Genomic DNA, 15023 nt, shown 5'->3' on the forward strand with positions numbered 1-15023 from the left:
TAAGCTTTTTGATGTGCTGCTGGATTCGGTTTGCCAGTATTTTATTGAGGATTTTTGCATCAATGTTCATCAAGGATATTGGTCTAAAATTCTCTTTTTTGGTTGTGTCTCTGCCTGGCTTTGGTATCAGGATGATGCTTGCCTCATCAAATGAGTTAGGGAGGATTCCCTCTTTTTCTATTGATTGGAATAGTTTCAGAAGGAATGGTACCAGTTCCTCCTTGTACCTCTGGTAGAATTCGGCTGTGAATCTATCTGGTCCTGGACTCTTTTTGGTTGGTAAGCTATTGATTATTGCCACAATTTCAGCTCCTGTTATTGGTCTATTCAGAGATTCAACTTCTTCCTGGTTTAGTCTTTGGAGGGTGTATGTGTCAAGGAATTTATCCATTTCTTCTAGATTTTCTAGTTTATTTGCGTAGAGGTGTTTTTAGTATTCTCTGATGGTAGTTTGTATTTCTGTGGGATCGGTGGTGATATCCCCTTTATCATTTTTTATTGCATCTATTTGATTCTTCTCTCTTTTTTTCTTTATTAGTCTTGCTAGTGGTCTATCAATTTTGTTGATCCTTTCAAAAAACCAGCTCCTGGATTCATTAATTTTTTGAAGGGTTTTTTGTGTCTCTATTTCCTTCAGTTCTGCTCTGATTTTAGTTATTTCTTGCCTTCTGCTAGCTTTTGAATGTGTTTGCTCTTGCTTTTCTAGTTCTTTTAATTGTGATGTTAGAGTGTCAATTTTGGACCTTTCCTGCTTTCTCTTGTGGGCATTTAGTGCTATAAATTTCCCTCTACACACTGCTTTGAATGCGTCCCAGAGATTCTGGTATGTTGTGTCTTTGTTCTCATTGGTTTCAAAGAACATCTTTATTTCTGCCTTCATTTTGTTATGTACCCAGTAGTCATTCAGGAGCAGGTTGTTCAGTTTCCATGTAGTTGAGTGGTTTTGAGTGAGATTCTTAATCCTGAGTTCTAGTTTGATTGTACTGTGGTCTGAGAGATAGTTTGTTATAATTTCTGTTCTTTTACATTTGCTGAGGAGAGCTTTACTTCCAAGTATGTGGTCAATTTTGGAATAGGTGTGGTGTGGTGCTGAAAAGAATGTATATATTCTGTTGATTTGGGGTGGAGAGTTCTGTAGATGTCTAATAGGTCTGCTTGGTGCAGAGCTGAGTTCAATTCCTGGGTATCCTTGTTGACTTTCTGTCTCATTGATCTGTCTAATGTTTACAGTGGGGTGTTAAAGTCTCCCATTATTATTGTGTGGGAGTCTAAGTCTCTTTGTAGGTCACTCAGGACTTGCTTTATGAATCTGGGTGCTCCTGTATTGGGTGCATATATATTTAGGATAGTTAGCTCTTCTTGTTGAATTGATCCCTTTACCATTATGTAATGGCCTTCTTTGTCTCTTTTGATCTTTGTTGGTTTAAAGTCTGTTTTATCAGAGACTAGGATTGCAACCCCTGCCTTTTTTTTGTTTTCCATTTGCTTGGTAGATTTTCCTCCATCCCTTTATTTTGAGCCTATGTGTGTCTCTGCATGTGAGATGGGTTTCCTGAATACAGCACACTGATGGGTCTTGACTCTTTATCCAATTTGCCAGTCTGTGTCTTTTAATTGGAGCATTTACTCCATTTATATTTAAAGTTAATATCGTTATGTGTGAATTTGATCCTGTCATTATGATGTTAGCTGGTTATTTTGCTCGTTAGTTGAGTCAGTTTCTTCCTAGTCTCGATGGTCTTTACATTTTGGCATGATTTTGCAGCGGCTGGTACCGGTTGTTCCTTTCCATGTTTAGCGCTTCCTTCAGGAGCTCTTTTAGGGCAGGCCTGGTGGTGACAAAATCTCTCAGCATTTGCTTGTCTGTAAAGTATTTTATTTCTCCTTCACGTATGAAGCTTAGTTTGGCTGGATATGAAATTCTGGGTTGAAAATTCTTCTCTTTAAGAATGTTGAATATTGGCCCCCACTGTCTTCTGGCTTGTAGGGTTTCTGCCGAGAGATCCGCTGTTAGTCTGATGAGCTTCCCTTTGAGGGTAACCCGACCTTTCTCTCTGGCTGCCCTTAACATTTTTTCCTTCATTTCAACTTTGGTGAATCTGATAATTATGTGTCTTGGAGTTGCTCTTCTCGAGGAGTATCTTTGTGGCATTCTCTGTATTTCCTGAATCTGAATGTTGGCCTGCCTTTCTAGATTGGGGAAGTTCTCCTGGATAATATCCTGCAGAGTGTTTTCCAACTTGGTTCCATTCTCCCTGTCACTTTCAGGTACACCAATCAGACGTAGATTTGGTCTTTTCACATAGTCCCATATTTCTTGGAGGCTTTGTTTGTTTCTTTTTATTCTTTTTTCTCTAAACTTCCCTTCTTGCTTCATTTCATTCATTTCATCTTCCATCGCTGATACCCTTTCTTCCAGTTGATCGCATCGGCTCCTGAGGCTTCTGCATTCTTCACGTAGTTCTCGAGCCTTTGTTTTCAGCTCCATCAGCTCCTTTAAGAACTTCTCTGTATTGGTTATTCTAGTTATACATTCTTCTAAATTTTTTTCAAAGTTTTCAACTTCTTTGCCTTTGGTTTGAATGTCCTCCCGTAGCTCGGAGTAATTTGATTGTCTGAAGCCTTCTTCTCTCAGCTCGTCAAAGTCATTCTCCATCCAGCTTTGTTCCGTTGCTGGTGAGGAGCTGCGTTCCTTTGGAGGAGGAGAGGCGCTCCGTTTTTTAGTTTCCAGTTTTTCTGCTCTGTTTTTTCCCCATCTTTGTGGTTTTATCTACTTTTGGTCTTTGATGATGGTGATGTACAGCTGGGTTTTTGGTGTGGATGTCCTTTCTGTTTGTTAGTTTTCCTTCTAACAGGACCTTCAGCTGCAGGTCTGTTGGAGTACCCGGCCGTGTGAGGTGTCAGCCTGCCTCTACTAGGGGGTGCCTCCCAGTTAGGCTGCTCGGGGGTCAGGGGTCAGGGACCCACTTGAGGAGGCAGTCTGCCCGTTCTCAGATCTCCAGCTGCGTGCTGGGAGAACCACTGCTCTCTTCAAAGCTGTCAGACAGGGACACTTAAGTCTGCAGAGGTTACTACTGTCTTTTTGTGTGTCTGTGCCCTGCCCCCAGAGGTGGAGCCTACAAAGGCAGGCACGCTTCCTTGAGCTGTGGTGGGCTCCACCCAGTTGGAGCTTCCTGGCTGCTTTGTTTACCTAAGCAAGCCTGGGCAATGGCGGACGCCCATCCCCCAGCCTCGCTGCCGCCTTGCAGTTTGATCTCAAACTGCTGTGCTAGCAATCAGCGAGACTCCGTGGGCGTGGGACCCTCCGAGCCAGGTGTGGGACACAATCTCCTGGTGCGCCGTTTTTTAAGCCCGTCGGAAAAGCGCAGTATTCGGGTGGGAGTGACCCGATCTTCCAGGTGCCCTCTGTCACCCCTTTCTTTGACTAGGAAAGGGAACTTCCTGACCCCCTGCGCTTCCCAAGTGAGGCAATGCCTCGCCCTGCTTCAGCTCGTGGATGGTGCACGCACCCACTGACCTGCGCCCACTGTCTGGCACTCCCTAGTGAGATGAACCCGGTACCTCAGATGGAAATGGAGAAATCGCCTGTCTTCTGCGTCTCGCACGCTGGGAGCTGTAGACCGGAGCTGTTCCTATTTGGCCATCTTGGCTCCTCTCTCCTCTCTTCACTTTAATAATGGATTAGTTTTCTGCCTTCTCCTGTGGGGAATCTTTTTGGTAAGGGAGGGAAGAAAATTTAGTTATTCTTGTGCATCAGTATCTTTTTCTTTTTTTATTGTAGTAAGAACATCTAACATGAGATCTACCTTCTTAACAATTTTTTAAGTGTACAATACGGTATTGCTAACTATAGGCATGAGGATGTGCAGCAGATCTCTGGAATGTTTCACTCTTTATAACTGAAGCTTTATACCCCTTGAATAGCAGCTTCCCATTTCCCTGTCTTCATAGCCCCTGGCATCCACCTTTCTACACTCTTTCTGTGGGGTTGACTATTTTAATTACCTGACACAAGTGGAATCATGCATTATTTGTCTTTCTGTGACTAGTTTATTTCACGTAGCATAAAGTCATCAAGGTTCATCCATGTTTTTGCACATGGCAAGGTTTCCTTTTTAGGTCTGAATAATATTCCATTTTCTACATATACCACGTTTGCTTTATCCCTTTTTCTGTTAGTGGACATTTAACTTGTTTTCACAGCTTGGCTATTGCAAATAATGCTGCAATGAATATTTCATAAGTCTCGTATATGTCCATAGAAGATCATGAAAATGGACATGTGTCTGGGTATTTTGAATTGGTGGGGCAGTTTTGCTTAAGGGTAGGCATAGTGGGTGGCTCTATACTTGAGAGTTCTAATTCCCATTCCTATATATATTTCCTTTCTTTTTATTTATTTATTTTTTTGAGATGGGGTTCTCTGTCACTCAGGCTGGAGTGCAGTGGCACAAACGGCTTACTGCAGCCTCAACCTCCTGGGCTCAAGTGATCCTCCCATCTCAGCCTCCCAAGAAGCTGGGACCACAGGCATGTGTCACCATGCCTAATTTTTTTTTTAAATTTTCTGTAAGCGTGGGGTCTTGCTATGTTGCCTAGGCTGGTCTCAAACTCCTGGGCTCAAGTGATCCTCATTCCTCAGCCTCCCAAAGTGCTGGGATTACATGTGTAGGCCACCACACCCAGCCTGATATATATATATTTCTAATTTTGCCTTAGCCATGCCCTTAAAAACTAATTCTAATTTCAACTAGGGTGCCGCTCCCCCTGCGAGGGGGGGCCCAAGAGCCAGGGGGGGTAGAGCAGCTGGTTCTAAGTCCACGTCTCTCGAGGGGTGCATCCCCCCACTGCGATGGGGGTCCTAAGAGCCAGGGGGGAAGGAGGGCTGACTCTCAGTCCCTGCCCCGCGGGGGGTGCCTCACCCCCTGCGATGGGGATCCTAAGAGCCAGGTGGAGAAGAGGGGCTGGCTCTCAGTCCCCACCTCCCTGGGCATGCCTCCCCTTCCTGTGATGAGTGTCCTACGAGCCAGGAGGGGAAGAGGAGCTGGCTCTCAGTCAACACCTCGCGGGGGGTGCCTCCCCCACTTGCGATGGGGGTCCTAAGAGCCAGTGGGGGAAGAGGGGCTGGCTCTCAGTCCCCGCCTCGCGGGGAGTGCCTCCCCCCCTCGCGATACGGATCCTAAGAGCCAGGGGGGGAACAGGGGCTGGCTCAGTCCCCGCCTCGCGGGGGGTGGCTCGCTCCGCTGAGATGGGCATCCTAAGAGCCAGGGGAGGAAGAGGGGGAGAGGATGATAATAATTTCAGCATCGCAGGCTGTGTTCACCCAGCCTGTTAAACTGTTATTAGTATCCTGAAAGGGAGAGGATGATATTACTCCCCATAACAGACAGATATGACTCCCCGTCGTAGAGCACGAGGTGTACACCCGCCCTGTGATTTTCTTCCTCATATTCAGAGACCGAGAGGTTGATGTCACTCCCAATATCGGAGGAAGTATACACCCCCGTGTGAGATGTTCCTTAATGATATTCCACGGCGGAGGGGGTGATATGACTACATACATGGCAGAAAGTGGAAACCCCCCAGGGATATTATTCCCACGATCCTGGAGGGAAGAAGATGATGTTACTTTCAATATGACAGAAGGTGGATGAAGTGGTGGACTGCCCCTCCACACCTGTGAGTATTTCTAGTTGGGTGGGACGAGAGACTGAGAAAAGAAATAAGACACAGAGACAAAGTGTAAAGATACAACAGTGGGTCCAGGGGACCGGCGCTCAGCACACCAAGGACCTGCACCGGCACCAGCCTCTGAGTTCCCTCAGTTGTTATTGATTATGATTTTCATGATTTTAGCAGAAAGGAATGTAGTAGGAGAGCAGGGTGATGATAAGGAGAGAGTCAGCAGAAGACATGTGAGCAAAAGAATCTATGTCATAATTAGGTTCAAGGGAAGGTACTATGACTGGACGTGCACGTAAGCCAGATTTGTTTCTCTGCACCCAAACATCTCAGTGGAGTAAAGAAGAACAAGGCAGTGTTACTGCAAACATGTCTCGCCTCCCGCCACAGGGCAGCTTTTCTCCTATCTCAGAGTTGAACGAATGTACAGTCGGGTTTTACACCGAGACATTCAGTTCCCAGGGGCAAGCAGGAGACAGTGGCCTTCCTCCATCTCAGCTGCAAGAGGCTTTCCTCTTTTACTAATCCACCTCAGCACAGACCCATTACGGGTGTCGGGCTGGGGGACAGTCAGGTCTTTCTCATCCCATGAGGCTATATTTCAGACTATCAGATGGGGAGAGAGCTTGGACCATACCCTGCTTTCAAGGGCAGAGGTCCCTGCGGCTTTCCACAGTGCATTGTGTCCCCGGTTTATTGAGACTAGAGAATGGCGATGACTTTTACCAAGTATACTGCTGGTAAACATTTCGTTAACAAGGCACGTCCTGCACAGCCCTACATCCCTTGAACTTTGATTTTATACAACACATGTTTTTGTGAGCTCCAGGTTGGGTCAAAGTGGCTGGGGCCAAGCGGCTAGGGCAAAGCTACAAATTAACAACATCTCAGCAAAGCAATTGTTTAAAGGACAGGTCTTTTTCAAAATGGAGTCTCTTATGTCTTTCCTTTCTACATGGACACAGTGACAGTCTGATCTCTCTTTCTTTTCCCTACAGGTGGACACGCCCCCACTGATATTCCTTCTAATTGCAACGTGGGAGAGGAGGATATGACACGCGATATCGCAGGGAGTAGAAACACCCCTGTGATACTGTTCTTCATATTCAGGGAGGAAGAGGATGATATTACTCCCAATACAGACGGGTGTACACCCTCTGTACACCGAGGGTGTACACCCGTCTGTGAAAGAGTTCTTAATCTCCAGAGGGGGAGATGATATTACTCACAATATGGTAAAGAGGCTGTGAGTCCACGGAGGATCCTCAGAGCCAGCGGGGGAAGAGGGGCTGGCTCTCAGTCCCCGCCTCGCGGGGGTGCCTCCCCCCACTGCGATGGGGGTCCTAAGAGCCAGTGGGGGAAGAGGGGCTGGCTCTGAGACCCCGCCTCGCGGGGGGTGCCTCCCCCCCCTGCGATGGGGGTCCTAAGGGCCAGTGGGGGAAGAGGGGCTGGCTCTGAGACCCCGCCTCGCGGGGGGTGCCTCCCCCCCCTGCGATGGGGGTCCTAAGAGCCAGCGGGGGAAGAGGGGCTGGCTCTGAGACCCCGCCTCGCGGGGGGTGCCTCCCCCCCCTGCGACGGGGGTCCTAAGGGCCAGCGGGGGAAGAGGGGCTGGCTCTGAGACCCCGCCTCGCGGGGGGTGCCTCCCCCCCCTGCGACGGGGGTCCTAAGGGCCAGCGGGGGAAGAGGGGCTGGCTCTGAGAGCCCGCCTCACGGGGGGTGCCTTCCCCCCCTGCGACGGGGGTCCTAAGGGCCAGTGGGGAAGAGGGGCTGGCTCTCTGTACCCGCCTCGCGGGGGGTGCCTCCCCCCCCTGTGATGGGGGTCCTTAGAGCCAGGAGCAGAAGAGGGCCTGGCTCTCTGTACCCGCCTCGCGGGGGGTGCCTCCCCCCCCGCGATGGGGGTCCGAAGAGCCAGAAGGCTTAGAGGGGCTGGCTCTGAGTCCCCGCCTCGTGGGGGGTGCCTCCTCTCCCTGCGACGGGGGTCCTAAAGGCCAGTGGGGGAAGAGGGTCTGGCTCTGAGACCACGCCTCGCTGGGGTGCCTCCCCCCACTGCGATGGGGGTCCTTAGGGCCAGTGGGGGAAGAGGGGCTGGCTCTGAGACCCCGCCTCGCTGGGGGTGCCTCCTCCCCCTGCGACGGGGGTCCTAAGAGCCAGGGGGGGAAGAGGGGCTGGCTCTCAGTCCCCACCTCGCGGGGAGTGCCTCCCCTTCCTGCGATGGGGGTCCTAAGAGCCAGGTGGGGAAGAGGGGCTGGCTTTCAGTCACCACAGCTTGGGGGGCCTTTATGTTCTGGTTTTACCCAAGAGTCAGCTGATTTGCTTCTTGTACTAGCAGGGCAGTTGCTGCCAAGGCCCTCAAACAGGGGGGCCATCCTTTAGAAACCCTGTCTAGCTGTTTAGAGAGGTAGGCCACCGGCCTCAGCCAGGGCCCCACAGTTTGGGTTTAAAGTCCAGCTGCCATCTTTTCTCTGACGCATACAGTGGAAAAGGCTTTGTGAGATCCGCTAGCCCCTGGGCTGGGGCTTTCAGAAGTTTTTCCTTTAAGTCATGAAAGACTTGCTGTTGTTGGAATCCCCATTCCAAAAGTTGCCGGTCCCCGCCCCCCTTTGTGACGTCATACAAAGGCGTGGCTAAGACTGCAAAGTTGGGCTCCGCAGTCTACAAAACCCCACAGCTCCTAGGAATTCTCTCACCAGCCTTCTGCCCTTAGGCTCCGGAAGATTGCAAATGACCTGCTTTCTTTCGGATCCCGGGCTGCTTTCGGACACCTGTCGAATAGTAAATCCCAAGTAAGCTACCTGCGGTCGTCGGCAGATCTGAGTTTTCTTCTTGGACACCTAATACCCACAGCCCTCCAGGTCAGTCCTAAGGATCTTAGAATCCTCGATGGGGGTCATAAGCCGGGGGGGAAGAGGGACTGGCTCTCAGTCCCCGCCTCACGGGGTGTGCCTCCCCCGTGTGATGGGGATCCTGAGAGTTGGGCGAGGAAGAAGGGCTGGCTCTCAGTCACCGCCTCGCGGGGGGTGCCTCCCCTCCCTGCGATGGGGGTCCTAAGAGCCAGGGGGGAAAGAGCGGCTGGCTCTCAGTCCCCGCCTCGCGGGGGGTGCCTCCCCCCCTGCGATGGGGGTCCTAAGAGAAATGGAGGGAAGAGGGGCTGGCTCTCAGTCCCCGCCACGAGGGGGTGCCTCCCCCCCTGCGATGGGGGTCCCAAGAGCCAGGGGGGGCAGAGCGGCTGGCTCTAAGTCCGCGCCTCGCCAAGGGTGCATCCCCCCACTGCGATGGGGTTCCTAAGAGCCAGGGGGGGAAGAAGGGCTGACTCTCAGTCCCCGCCTCGCGGGGCGTGCCTTGCTACCCTGCGATGGGGGTCCTAAGAGCCAGGCAGGGAAGAGGGGTTGGCTCCCAGTCCCCGCCGCGCGGGGGGTGCCTCCCCCCCACAGCGATGGGGGTCCTAAGAGCCGTGGGGGGAAGAGAGGCTGGCTCTCAGTCCCCGCCGCGCGGGGGGTGCCTCCCCCCCTCGCGATACGGATCCTAAGGGCCAGGGGGGGAACAGGGGCTGGCTCAGTCCCCGCCTCGCGGGGGGTGGCTCGCTCCGCTGAGATGGGCATCCTAAGAGCCAGGGGAGGAAGAGGGGGAGAGGATGATAATAATTTCAGCATCGCAGGCTGTGTTCACCCAGCCTGTTAAACTGTTATTAGTATCCTGAAAGGGAGAGGATGATATTACTCCCCATAACAGACAGATATGACTCCCCGTCGTAGAGCACGAGGTGTACACCCGCCCTGTGATTTTCTTCCTCATATTCAGAGACCGAGAGGTTGATGTCACTCCCAATATCGGAGGAAGTATACACCCCCGTGTGAGATGTTCCTTAATGATATTCCACGGCGGAGGGGGTGATATGACTACATACATGGCAGAAAGTGGAAACCCCCCAGGGATATTATTCCCACGATCCTGGAGGGAAGAAGATGATGTTACTTTCAATATGACAGAAGGTGGATGAAGTGGTGGACTGCCCCTCCACACCTGTGAGTATTTCTAGTTGGGTGGGACGAGAGACTGAGAAAAGAAATAAGACACAGAGACAAAGTGTAAAGATACAACAGTGGGTCCAGGGGACCGGCGCTCAGCACACCAAGGACCTGCACCGGCACCAGCCTCTGAGTTCCCTCAGTTGTTATTGATTATGATTTTCATGATTTTAGCAGAAAGGAATGTAGTAGGAGAGCAGGGTGATGATAAGGAGAGAGTCAGCAGAAGACATGTGAGCAAAAGAATCTATGTCATAATTAGGTTCAAGGGAAGGTACTATGACTGGACGTGCACGTAAGCCAGATTTGTTTCTCTGCACCCAAACATCTCAGTGGAGTAAAGAAGAACAAGGCAGTGTTACTGCAAACATGTCTCGCCTCCCGCCACAGGGCAGCTTTTCTCCTATCTCAGAGTTGAACGAATGTACAATCGGGTTTTACACCGAGACATTCAGTTCCCAGGGGCAAGCAGGAGACAGTGGCCTTCCTCCATCTCAGCTGCAAGAGGCTTTCCTCTTTTACTAATCCACCTCAGCACAGACCCATTATGGGTGTCGGGCTGGGGGACAGTCAGGTCTTTCTCATCCCATGAGGCTATATTTCAGACTATCAGATGGGGAGAGAGCTTGGACCATACCCTGCTTTCAAGGGCAGAGGTCCCTGCGGCTTTCCACAGTGCATTGTGTCCCCGGTTTATTGAGACTAGAGAATGGCGATGACTTTTACCAAGTATACTGCTGGTAAACATTTCGTTAACAAGGCACGTCCTGCACAGCCCTACATCCCTTGAACTTTGATTTTATACAACACATGTTTTTGTGAGCTCCAGGTTGGGTCAAAGTGGCTGGGGCCAAGCGGCTAGGGCAAAGCTACAAATTAACAACATCTCAGCAAAGCAATTGTTTAAAGGACAGGTCTTTTTCAAAATGGAGTCTCTTATGTCTTTCCTTTCTACATGGACACAGTGACAGTCTGATCTCTCTTTCTTTTCCCTACAGGTGGACACGCCCCCACTGATATTCCTTCTAATTGCAACGTGGGAGAGGAGGATATGACACGCGATATCGCAGGGAGTAGAAACACCCCTGTGATACTGTTCTTCATATTCAGGGAGGAAGAGGATGATATTACTCCCAATACAGACGGGTGTACACCCTCTGTACACCGAGGGTGTACACCCGTCTGTGAAAGAGTTCTTAATCTCCAGAGGGGGAGATGATATTACTCACAATATGGTAAAGAGGCTGTGAGTCCACGGAGGATCCTCAGAGCCAGCGGGGGAAGAGGGGCTGGCTCTCAGTCCCCGCCTCGCGGGGGTGCCTCCCCCCACTGCGATGGGGGTCCTAAGAGCCAGTGGGGGAAGAGGGGCTGGCTCTGAGACCCCGCCTCGCGGGGGGTGCCTCCCCCCCCTGCGATGGGGGTCCTAAGGGCCAGTGGGGGAAGAGGGGCTGGCTCTGAGACCCCGCCTCGCGGGGGGTGCCTCCCCCCCCTGCGACGGGGGTCCTAAGGGCCAGCGGGGGAAGAGGGGCTGGCTCTGAGAGCCCGCCTCACGGGGGGTGCCTTCCCCCCCTGCGACGGGGGTCCTAAGGGCCAGTGGGGAAGAGGGGCTGGCTCTCTGTACCCGCCTCGCGGGGGGTGCCTCCCCCCCCTGTGATGGGGGTCCTTAGAGCCAGGAGCAGAAGAGGGCCTGGCTCTCTGTACCCGCCTCGCGGGGGGTGCCTCCCCCCCTGCGATGGGGGTCCGAAGAGCCAGAAGGCTTAGAGGGGCTGGCTCTGAGTCCCCGCCTCGTGGGGGGTGCCTCCTCTCCCTGCGACGGGGGTCCTAAAGGCCAGTGGGGGAAGAGGGTCTGGCTCTGAGACCACGCCTCGCTGGGGTGCCTCCCCCCACTGCGATGGGGGTCCTTAGGGCCAGTGGGGGAAGAGGGGCTGGCTCTGAGACCCCGCCTCGCTGGGGGTGCCTCCTCCCCCTGCGACGGGGGTCCTAAGAGCCAGGGGGGGAAGAGGGGCTGGCTCTCAGTCCCCACCTCGCGGGGAGTGCCTCCCCTTCCTGCGATGGGGGTCCTAAGAGCCAGGTGGGGAAGAGGGGCTGGCTTTCAGTCACCACAGCTTGGGGGGCCTTTATGTTCTGGTTTTACCCAAGAGTCAGCTGATTTGCTTCTTGTACTAGCAGGGCAGTTGCTGCCAAGGCCCTCAAACAGGGGGGCCATCCTTTAGAAACCCTGTCTAGCTGTTTAGAGAGGTAGGCCACCGGCCTCAGCCAGGGCCCCACAGTTTGGGTTTAAAGTCCAGCTGCCATCTTTTCTCTGACGCATACAGTGGAAAAGGCTTTGTGAGATCCGCTAGCCCCTGGGCTGGGGCTTTCAGAAGTTTTTCCTTTAAGTCATGAAAGACTTGCTGTTGTTGGAATCCCCATTCCAAAAGTTGCCGGTCCCCGCCCCCCTTTGTGACGTCATACAAAGGCGTGGCTAAGACTGCAAAGTTGGGCTCCGCAGTCTACAAAACCCCACAGCTCCTAGGAATTCTCTCACCAGCCTTCTGCCCTTAGGCTCCGGAAGATTGCAAATGACCTGCTTTCTTTCGGATCCCGGGCTGCTTTCGGACACCTGTCGAATAGTAAATCCCAAGTAAGCTACCTGCGGTCGTCGGCAGATCTGAGTTTTCTTCTTGGACACCTAATACCCACAGCCCTCCAGGTCAGTCCTAAGGATCTTAGAATCCTCGATGGGGGTCATAAGCCGGGGGGGAAGAGGGACTGGCTCTCAGTCCCCGCCTCACGGGGTGTGCCTCCCCCGTGTGATGGGGATCCTGAGAGTTGGGCGAGGAAGAAGGGCTGGCTCTCAGTCACCGCCTCGCGGGGGGTGCCTCCCCTCCCTGCGATGGGGGTCCTAAGAGCCAGGGGGGAAAGAGCGGCTGGCTCTCAGTCCCCGCCTCGCGGGGGGTGCCTCCCCCCCTGCGATGGGGGTCCTAAGAGAAATGGAGGGAAGAGGGGCTGGCTCTCAGTCCCCGCCACGAGGGGGTGCCTCCCCCCCTGCGATGGGGGTCCCAAGAGCCAGGGGGGGCAGAGCGGCTGGCTCTAAGTCCGCGCCTCGCCAAGGGTGCATCCCCCCACTGCGATGGGGTTCCTAAGAGCCAGGGGGGGAAGAAGGGCTGACTCTCAGTCCCCGCCTCGCGGGGCGTGCCTTGCTACCCTGCGATGGGGGTCCTAAGAGCCAGGCAGGGAAGAGGGGTTGGCTCCCAGTCCCCGCCGCGCGGGGGGTGCCTCCCCCCCACAGCGATGGGGGTCCTAAGAGCCGTGGGGGGAAGAGAGGCTGGCTCTCAGTCCCCGCCGCGCGGGGGGTGCCTCCCCCCCTCGCGATACGGATCCTAAGGGCCAGGGGGGGAACAGGGGCTGGCTCAGTCCCCGCCTCGCGGGGGGTGGCTCGCTCCGCTGAGATGGGCATCCTAAGAGCCAGGGGAGGAAGAGGGGGAGAGGATGATAATAATTTCAGCATCGCAGGCTGTGTTCACCCAGCCTGTTAAACTGTTATTAGTATCCTGAAAGGGAGAGGATGATATTACTCCCCATAACAGACAGATATGACTCCCCGTCGTAGAGCACGAGGTGTACACCCGCCCTGTGATTTTCTTCCTCATATTCAGAGACCGAGAGGTTGATGTCACTCCCAATATCGGAGGAAGTATACACCCCCGTGTGAGATGTTCCTTAATGATATTCCACGGCGGAGGGGGTGATATGACTACATACATGGCAGAAAGTGGAAACCCCCCAGGGATATTATTCCCACGATCCTGGAGGGAAGAAGATGATGTTACTTTCAATATGACAGAAGGTGGATGAAGTGGTGGACTGCCCCTCCACACCTGTGAGTATTTCTAGTTGGGTGGGACGAGAGACTGAGAAAAGAAATAAGACACAGAGACAAAGTGTAAAGATACAACAGTGGGTCCAGGGGACCGGCGCTCAGCACACCAAGGACCTGCACCGGCACCAGCCTCTGAGTTCCCTCAGTTGTTATTGATTATGATTTTCATGATTTTAGCAGAAAGGAATGTAGTAGGAGAGCAGGGTGATGATAAGGAGAGAGTCAGCAGAAGACATGTGAGCAAAAGAATCTATGTCATAATTAGGTTCAAGGGAAGGTACTATGACTGGACGTGCACGTAAGCCAGATTTGTTTCTCTGCACCCAAACATCTCAGTGGAGTAAAGAAGAACAAGGCAGTGTTACTGCAAACATGTCTCGCCTCCCGCCACAGGGCAGCTTTTCTCCTATCTCAGAGTTGAACGAATGTACAATCGGGTTTTACACCGAGACATTCAGTTCCCAGGGGCAAGCAGGAGACAGTGGCCTTCCTCCATCTCAGCTGCAAGAGGCTTTCCTCTTTTACTAATCCACCTCAGCACAGACCCATTACGGGTGTCGGGCTGGGGGACAGTCAGGTCTTTCTCATCCCATGAGGCTATATTTCAGACTATCAGATGGGGAGAGAGCTTGGACCATACCCTGCTTTCAAGGGCAGAGGTCCCTGCGGCTTTCCACAGTGCATTGTGTCCCCGGTTTATTGAGACTAGAGAATGGCGATGACTTTTACCAAGTATACTGCTGGTAAACATTTCGTTAACAAGGCACGTCCTGCACAGCCCTACATCCCTTGAACTTTGATTTTATACAACACATGTTTTTGTGAGCTCCAGGTTGGGTCAAAGTGGCTGGGGCCAAGCGGCTAGGGCAAAGCTACAAATTAACAACATCTCAGCAAAGCAATTGTTTAAAGGACAGGTCTTTTTCAAAATGGAGTCTCTTATGTCTTTCCTTTCTACATGGACACAGTGACAGTCTGATCTCTCTTTCTTTTCCCTACAGGTGGACACGCCCCCACTGATATTCCTTCTAATTGCAACGTGGGAGAGGAGGATATGACACGCGATATCGCAGGGAGTAGAAACACCCCTGTGATACTGTTCTTCATATTCAGGGAGGAAGAGGATGATATTACTCCCAATACAGACGGGTGTACACCCTCTGTACACCGAGGGTGTACACCCGTCTGTGAAAGAGTTCTTAATCTCCAGAGGGGGAGATGATATTACTCACAATATGGTAAAGAGGCTGTGAGTCCACGGAGGATCCTCAGAGCCAGCGGGGGAAGAGGGGCTGGCTCTCAGTCCCCGCCTCGCGGGGGTGCCTCCCCCCACTGCGATGGGGGTCCTAAGAGCCAGTGGGGGAAGAGGGGCTGGCTCTGAGACCCCGCCTCGCGGGGGGTGCCTCCCCCCCCTGCGATGGGGGTCCTAAGGGCCAGTGGGGGAAGAGGGGCTG

The 15023-nt window shown here is 52.7% G+C and overlaps 1 protein-coding gene and 1 long non-coding RNA gene across 2 annotated transcripts in view; both read left to right on the top strand.

Annotated features, from left to right (window-relative positions):
• The window catches only part of LOC129398376 (zinc-regulated GTPase metalloprotein activator 1A-like), a 42992-nt gene extending 35786 nt beyond the window's left edge, over window positions 1-7206 (top strand). Inside the window, exons 11-12 of the mRNA XM_055115591.2 lie at window positions 5456-5679; window positions 6681-7206. Coding sequence (XP_054971566.1) covers window positions 5456-5654 — 199 coding nt within the window. The 3' untranslated portion in view covers window positions 5655-5679; window positions 6681-7206. The remainder of the gene's footprint in view (window positions 1-5455; window positions 5680-6680) is intronic.
• Window positions 7207-11172: 3966 nt separating this feature from the next.
• LOC134730728 (uncharacterized) lies at window positions 11173-14803 on the top strand. The gene is made up of 3 exons (XR_010112683.1): window positions 11173-12399; window positions 13346-13569; window positions 14571-14803. It is a non-coding gene; the product is annotated as an uncharacterized LOC134730728 (long non-coding RNA).
• Window positions 14804-15023: the final 220 nt, after the last annotated feature.

Source organism: Pan paniscus, chromosome 6, assembly GCF_029289425.2.
Source record: "Pan paniscus chromosome 6, NHGRI_mPanPan1-v2.0_pri, whole genome shotgun sequence".
NCBI classification, from domain to species: domain Eukaryota; kingdom Metazoa; phylum Chordata; class Mammalia; order Primates; family Hominidae; genus Pan; species Pan paniscus.